Raw genomic sequence first — 6801 nt, forward strand, 5'->3', positions numbered from 1 at the left:
AGATCTTTGAAACACATCTTAGGTGCTTTTGATGTCTTATGTCCAATGTTACTTTGTGTAGCTTTGGACAGGATGCTCATTCTTCGAAGTATCAATAGATAATGTAGCGAATAAATGTTCCATCCATACAGGCTTTTGTAGTTTGCGTTTTTGTTTAAGCTTCCTTTGATAAACAATCAAAATCCCGAAGACAAAAGACCTGAATAAATATTAGTTCATTACTTGATCAACGTAAAAACACTAAAAACTTTGTATACATAAAAAAAATGTTTGTTTAATCATATAATCTTCCTTAGGGCAATATGATCAAAGAAATGAATTTGTCTGTGAACAAAACTCTGTTAGATTTTAAATGACAAATGATATAGGACGGAGGCTTCAAATGAATTTTATTTTATTTGATTATTTGATAAATGAGATACACACAATTTTTCAAACATATAAATCATATAAATCTACGGAGAGGAATTTGAAACCGCCACAAAACGAAATCAATGCAAGTGGCATATACACTTAGATAGAATATTTGAAATCGGGAAAATCTTTGACGGTATGCAGTTGTGTTTGTTAGGCTACTTTCTTACCTTTTTTGAAGTGTGTCCCTTTGTTTTCTCACGCATTACGGTCAATAATTTTGTTCGTGTACAATCTGGGGAGATTCCTTCATCTGAGTGCAGTATAGACGAATTTCCTGTAGACAATTCAACAACTTCTGCACAAATGCAATGTGGATTACTGTGCAGCTCTTCTGACCTGTGTATCGGAATGGAAATCATTGGAGAGGAGGCGAAACAATGTCGTCTTTTGTTTGGATTTGATTTTTTGAAATCATCAATTAAAACTTCAAAACAAGTCATTCGTTATCAAAAGGTATCTATATATCTATCTATCTATCTATCTATCTATCTATCTATCTATCTATCTATCTATCTATCTATCTATTTATCTATCTATCTATCTTATTAAATCTATAAATCATATATAATTAAAAGCATTACATTTTTTAACAATTTCAAAAATGAGCACACTAAATAAAACTAATATTCAAGAAGATCGGAAAAAGACATTGTACGCTACTTTGGAAAAACCTTCCTACTTGTAATACAAATGTACAAGTATTTTGGTTTTCTTTATATCATTGTTTTTGATGTTTGATATAGCTTACAGGAACCAATACTGGTAAAATTATTTTGCTTTTTAAAAAAAATGAATGTTGTGTGCTTGAGGTGTTTTTTAATATTGATGGCATGGAGAAATTCCGTGAATGTCATATGTGAAAGTTGCAATAGTTTCAATCAGCATATAAATAAAACAGAACATACATGTATCTGAAATGCCAAAAATATACCTGGTTTATAAATGAGGCTGTTTACCCACTCCATGCTTGCCAAAACAACACTATAGAATTTTACTTCATCAAATTCAATCAGCTTTATCATTTTACAATTTATGCGGTGTTTTAATCTTTGATACGCTAACGAATATCTCTTTTTTGCGCTTCACAAAATTGTAAACATTATTAAAATAATTAATCTTCCTATTCGCATCGGCATTTTTAAGATTAGAAAAAAATTATTACATAGCAAGCAATACAAAAAATAATTTTTCATTCCTTTTCTCTCATTTACATCTACAAAATTTAAAGCAGTTTATGTTGTTGAGTTCGGAGTTAATTAAAATCACTCTCAAGTTTGTGATAGTGTATAGAAAAACCGTGCAAAACATTCTTTTTTTTCTTCATGAAAGTTAAGCTAAGCTAACTAACTTTAGTTCAACAGTGAATAATCATAACCTTATACAATTTTAATTATTATTAATTATATCATAAATTCTTTATTCATGTTTTATATCTAACTCTCAATATTCTGAATCTTTTTAAGTTGAGAGGGACTCGTATTGCACAATACAATTAACAAATGGAATTGAAATATCTACTCTCTGTAATCAAGGGGCCCACAAGTGGATGGTATATAAATCTCTCTCTCTCTCTCTCTCTCTCTCTCTCTCTCTCAATGAATAAATAAAAACAAATAAACCAAGAATATAGATGTTGTTATCATTAAAAACATAATAATGTAATATTGTAAAGTTGCACAAGCGTGATTTGTCTCTCTTCTATATCACTAGGAATGATGTCTTTTACTACATTTGTCTTTTTTTTTTCGATGTAAAAATTAAAAAGCTCATGCAGAGACGTATCGATGGATCAGTGAATTTCACGAGAGACTGGGCGGATTATGAAAACGGTTTTGGATGCTTGGGATCCGAGTTTTGGCTTGGTATATTCATGTTATCAATTTGTAATAATGCATATCATATATCATAATGTTTTTGTTAATTTATGTTTCTTATGGCAATATTAATTTCTGTTATTGATTCTTTAATCTACTAGAACAGTTACGACTTCACACAACCAAACACTAAAACAATCCCAAAAAGTTGACCCTCGGTCCTCTTTTTATCCGCTTTGGGGTTATCTGGTAGGGGTCTCCATTATTAGAAAATTTGGTCTGAGTCCGCTCTGGTTCTGCAATGAACTGGAGCTAACCCTTTTGGTCCGCTTTACACACTAAGTTTGAAGCACACACGTCTTTTATAACTGCCCGTAAGTCCAAATACTAATTACAAATATGCAGATACATCTGGTTCCTTTCAATGTAATTTTAGTGTCTTCTGATGAAATCAGGGTCTGCTTTATGTGTTCCCATAGGATGTGAAAAATATCTACTTAGGGTCAGCTCTAGATCTATCATTGCAGACCCGGGTTTGATTTGAAAATTAACGCATTTCTCATAAAAAAAATCGTTCAACTCCAACCTAAACAAAACAGTTTTATTGATTTCATCCAACTCTTTCATAAAATAATCGAAAAGAAGCATGTTTTTTTAAACATGCTGCGTCAATTAATTCATATATTTATTTTTTTTCTTATAAAAAATAATGCATACGTTTAGGTAACAGGAACATCCATGAATTAACAAATGATGGCTATACGTATCTCAGAATAGAACTGATGGACCATGACAATGTTTGGAAATATGCAGAATATTCAACATTTAATGTGGAGTCTGACAGCTTCAAATATAGACTCCATGTCCGTGGTTATTCTGGGAATGCAGGTATTTTTTTGTTCAGATCATTGGGAAATCAATTTATTATTGGTGACAGCGAATACCTGTCGACTCTAGATTCATTTATATTCAAATCGTCATTAATTTTATACTTTTCTGTAAATTGTTCTTCAAGTTATCAAAATACTGCTTTCTGAAATTACTTGTTTACTTAATTCACTGTTTTGTACTCATTTTTGCTACCAAGCACATTTTCACTGAAATATAGATATAGTAATTTGAATTTTAAAGTGTCTCATTGGCTACATGTAAGATAACCTATCTAGATCGACTGACATCATGCAGATTAAAAATGTTTTAGATACAAAAACAGTTATCTTTTTTTTCGTTTTTAGGTCATTTAATTTTTATTATGCTGTGATTATGCATATGACTGAGCAAGTTAAAAGAAAATGGGAGATTTTTTTTAGAGCTATTAGCAAGAGTTTAATTGTATCATTCAGGCAATATAAATTTAACAATTACCAAATATATTAAATCATTCAGAAGTAAAAAAGATTACATTCATTCAAATAGATTTAATGCAGGTTTCTAAATGATTTAAAAGGGAAACAAAAATAAAACTTTTTAGTTTAACAACAAACTTTAGGCAGATGCACATTACTTATGTTTTAATAAGATTGAAACAAAGTTAAAGTTAAATGTACAAAACATTTTCAAAAAATGTTTTAATTTAAGATTTATTTACAAGTATTATTAATCATTTATATAATTAAAAATATTAAGTACGAAGACCAAACACATATTTTTTTTGGTGTTAAGTATAATACCTGGAATTTGTTAAACTACTGTTATTTCGAAATTCACATTATTTTGCAACTTATTCGAAAGCGTAAGGTGTGTACATATTCCTTTGATCTTGACAATAGCATGGAAAGCGTACATATTTCTAAGATCATTACAATAGGAAGGACACGATCTTGATTTGAATTTTTTTTCTTCACACCGTTTTTTCTGTATTTTCGTTATTCTGTATTCCAGGAGACAGTTTATGGCTCCATGACGGAATGTCATTCACTACGTACGACAATGACAATGATAATAATGGGACTGTTAACTGTGGATCACTTTTTCGCGGAGGCTGGTGGTATCACAAATGTCACACGGCAAACCTTAATGGGGAGTATGGGAACACAATAAAGTCCAAAGGGATCAACTGGTATTACTGGAAAGGTTTCTATTACTCAATGAAGGAAGTCAGAATGATGGTTCGAAAACCATAAAGTTCACAAATGTAGAAAATTATCGGTCAGTCATTGAGTTGTCTTATCCCTTGTTTCTTAAAAGGTTGTTGTAGTATTTATAAATCTGTCTTTATTTGTATTAATGAAATTTTCAATGTTCTATGTAATAAATTATGTTTTCACATATGTATATAAATGTTTGTTTCATGAGTTTGTAAACTAAAATAAAAGATTCGATCGTTTTCAGACTTGCACTCTTTCCAGAAAGCATGTGTTAATTCAAGCACTTTCAATCCCTTTTATAACTTTGCAAAACATGACACTCGCCAAAATTATGAATGAGTCTATCCGTCTTTGCTTTAATTGAATTACGATTTAAGAAAACTAATTTTTAGATCTGTCATTGTAATGTTTTAAAATAAATATAACACCGGTTTTTTTTTACATATTTTTCAGATTCTTAGTTGAATATCATGATGATATTTGTTCACATTTCAGTTGACAAAATGGCAAGCGTTTGAACCTTTTGTCTTCCTTTGATAACCCACCTGATGTTTATTATCTTTTGCATTTAGGTTGATTCTTTAAGTGTGAATCAAACATATCTTAAATAGTAGATGAAATGCAGTGATAACGAACATTGTTGAAAATCAAAAGTCGACAAGGATAATACAAGGCACGAGCAGAGCAAACACTGACCTTTACAATAGGTAGGATCAGGTGCCATCATGATGAAAGAGCGAATATCATATGCTGGCTGATCACACTTGCACGCCTTGTGCACTTTGTCGTAATCGAACAAAAATCATAGACAATTCAGTGATAGTCTGCATTCAACCAAGCGGTAGATTTTTTTCAGTTTCAATGCAAATTCAACGAATATAATTATTGAGAATACAGGTATACACCAAAATTAGGCGGAATGCAATGATTTTTGCATGTAGTGATCTTATTTATAAATTTGAACGTCAAACAAATTCAGGTATTGCCATAAACTCTTACCGTAAGAGGGTTTGAAGGGGGTACCACGAGCACGATTAGAATTCATGACCAAATAAGTATGATATTGAAATATCAATAATGCGAAAGCTGTTCATTGGGTCAGGTGATTTCAACTTAACTATTTGAAATGATTTTATTTTATGATAAAACAGTTTATGCCAAACAGATAATGTAACTATAGAAAATTATGATCCTATGTAGTTTAAAATATGATCCAATATCGAGATTTACTTGCACTGGTATTAATAAGTTCTAAAGGAACACCACAAAAGTTTAAGATTTAATAAACAAGATAAGACCTTTAATTTTGGGTTTATATTTGATTCTCCGCTTGCTGTTTGTCTGTCGGTTTCTCTCCCTGTAGATCTTATTAAATGCAATAAATGGATGTCCAAGTAAATTCGCAAGAAGAACATCTCGCGAATTTTGAAATATCGCGTATAATTTTCGGACATCAATGAATTATATGAAACTATGATTTAAGATATTTCATTTGTGGTACAATGCTGTCGCGATATGATGGAAAACAGTTAAGGAGGTTTTCACCTGAAATACTAGTAATGTCAATTATCCACAAACCAAGTCTGCATAAAGATTGGGACCAAAAATGTTCAATTATTTTATTTTTGACCCATGTCATATGCCATTTTATGGTAATATGGAGCCCCGAACATGAATGATATTTTCAAAACGTTATTGCTAAAATCTGGCATGGAAATTGATTGTTGGAAGAAAACTAAACATATATTTACAGTTTGAACTATTATTCAGTGATAATATATTTTAATACATTATCAAGTTGAACACATGTAGTGACTATGAAAGTAATATCTAAGTCAAAGTTTAAAAAAAATTCCTTTACTGATGGCTTCAAATGCCACTATATAATGAGCACAATAGCAGATGTTTAGATCGTATCGAAAGTTTAGAGTAATCAAATTATAACGTAATTAAAAAATATTAGTAATGCCATCTTTCTAAAACTTTGCATACAAATAGACTTACATTTCATTTCTCACGAAAAATTAAAAAACTAAGTGGTCACATCGCAAAAATTGGAGTTGATTTTTTCTTAACTTCAATCTATGAAATATAAGCTAAATATGCCAACATATTTTGATAGAAATACCAAATATTGTTCAAATATCTGATTTGCTGAACAATTTAAATATATCGTAATGTACAAACCATCTGGAAGTTTGGTTTGCACTTAACATTAGGAAGCTAGTAATAGTTCTCTAAAACTATAACGTTTCGCCATAAAATATAGTCGCTTACTAAACTTCGTAAAAATGTAATTTTCTTTTAACAATTTTATTCAATATAGTTTATTTGGCCTTGTAAAATATAAATATACAAATAGAATCGATATATGATGCAGAGTTTTTAGACCAGAGGTGAAAATGGGTGCCCAAAAAGAGAGGAACAAACCTCTTTAAATTGCAGAATTAAGTATTTGTGTAAAAGAAAAAAGCTTCAGAAAT

The 6801-nt window shown here is 30.4% G+C and overlaps 1 protein-coding gene across 1 annotated transcript; it reads left to right on the forward strand.

The window, feature by feature from the left end:
* Positions 1 to 552: 552 nt before the first annotated feature.
* LOC128162219 (ficolin-1-like) lies at positions 553 to 4449 on the forward strand. Its single transcript, XM_052825395.1, has 6 exons — positions 553 to 870; positions 1161 to 1179; positions 1881 to 1966; positions 2183 to 2279; positions 2955 to 3119; positions 4113 to 4449. Exons 1-6 carry the CDS (start codon positions 553 to 555, stop codon positions 4352 to 4354), a joined length of 927 nt encoding a protein of 308 aa, XP_052681355.1. The 3' UTR covers positions 4355 to 4449.
* Positions 4450 to 6801: the final 2352 nt, after the last annotated feature.

Source organism: Crassostrea angulata, chromosome 9 (genome assembly GCF_025612915.1).
Source record: "Crassostrea angulata isolate pt1a10 chromosome 9, ASM2561291v2, whole genome shotgun sequence".
Lineage (NCBI taxonomy): Eukaryota > Metazoa > Mollusca > Bivalvia > Ostreida > Ostreidae > Magallana > Magallana angulata.

Excerpts from the sequence above, each read along its gene's own strand:
- LOC128162219 (XM_052825395.1), top strand. The coding sequence starts at position 553 with ATGCAGTTGTGTTTGTTAGGCTACTTTCTTACCTTTTTTGAAGTGTGT. Across the intron at positions 1,967-2,182 it reads AAGGGGCCCACAAGTGGATG|CTCATGCAGAGACGTATCGA; the intron begins GTATATAAATCT and ends AAAATTAAAAAG. Across the intron at positions 2,280-2,954 it reads GGGATCCGAGTTTTGGCTTG|GTAACAGGAACATCCATGAA; the intron begins GTATATTCATGT and ends GCATACGTTTAG.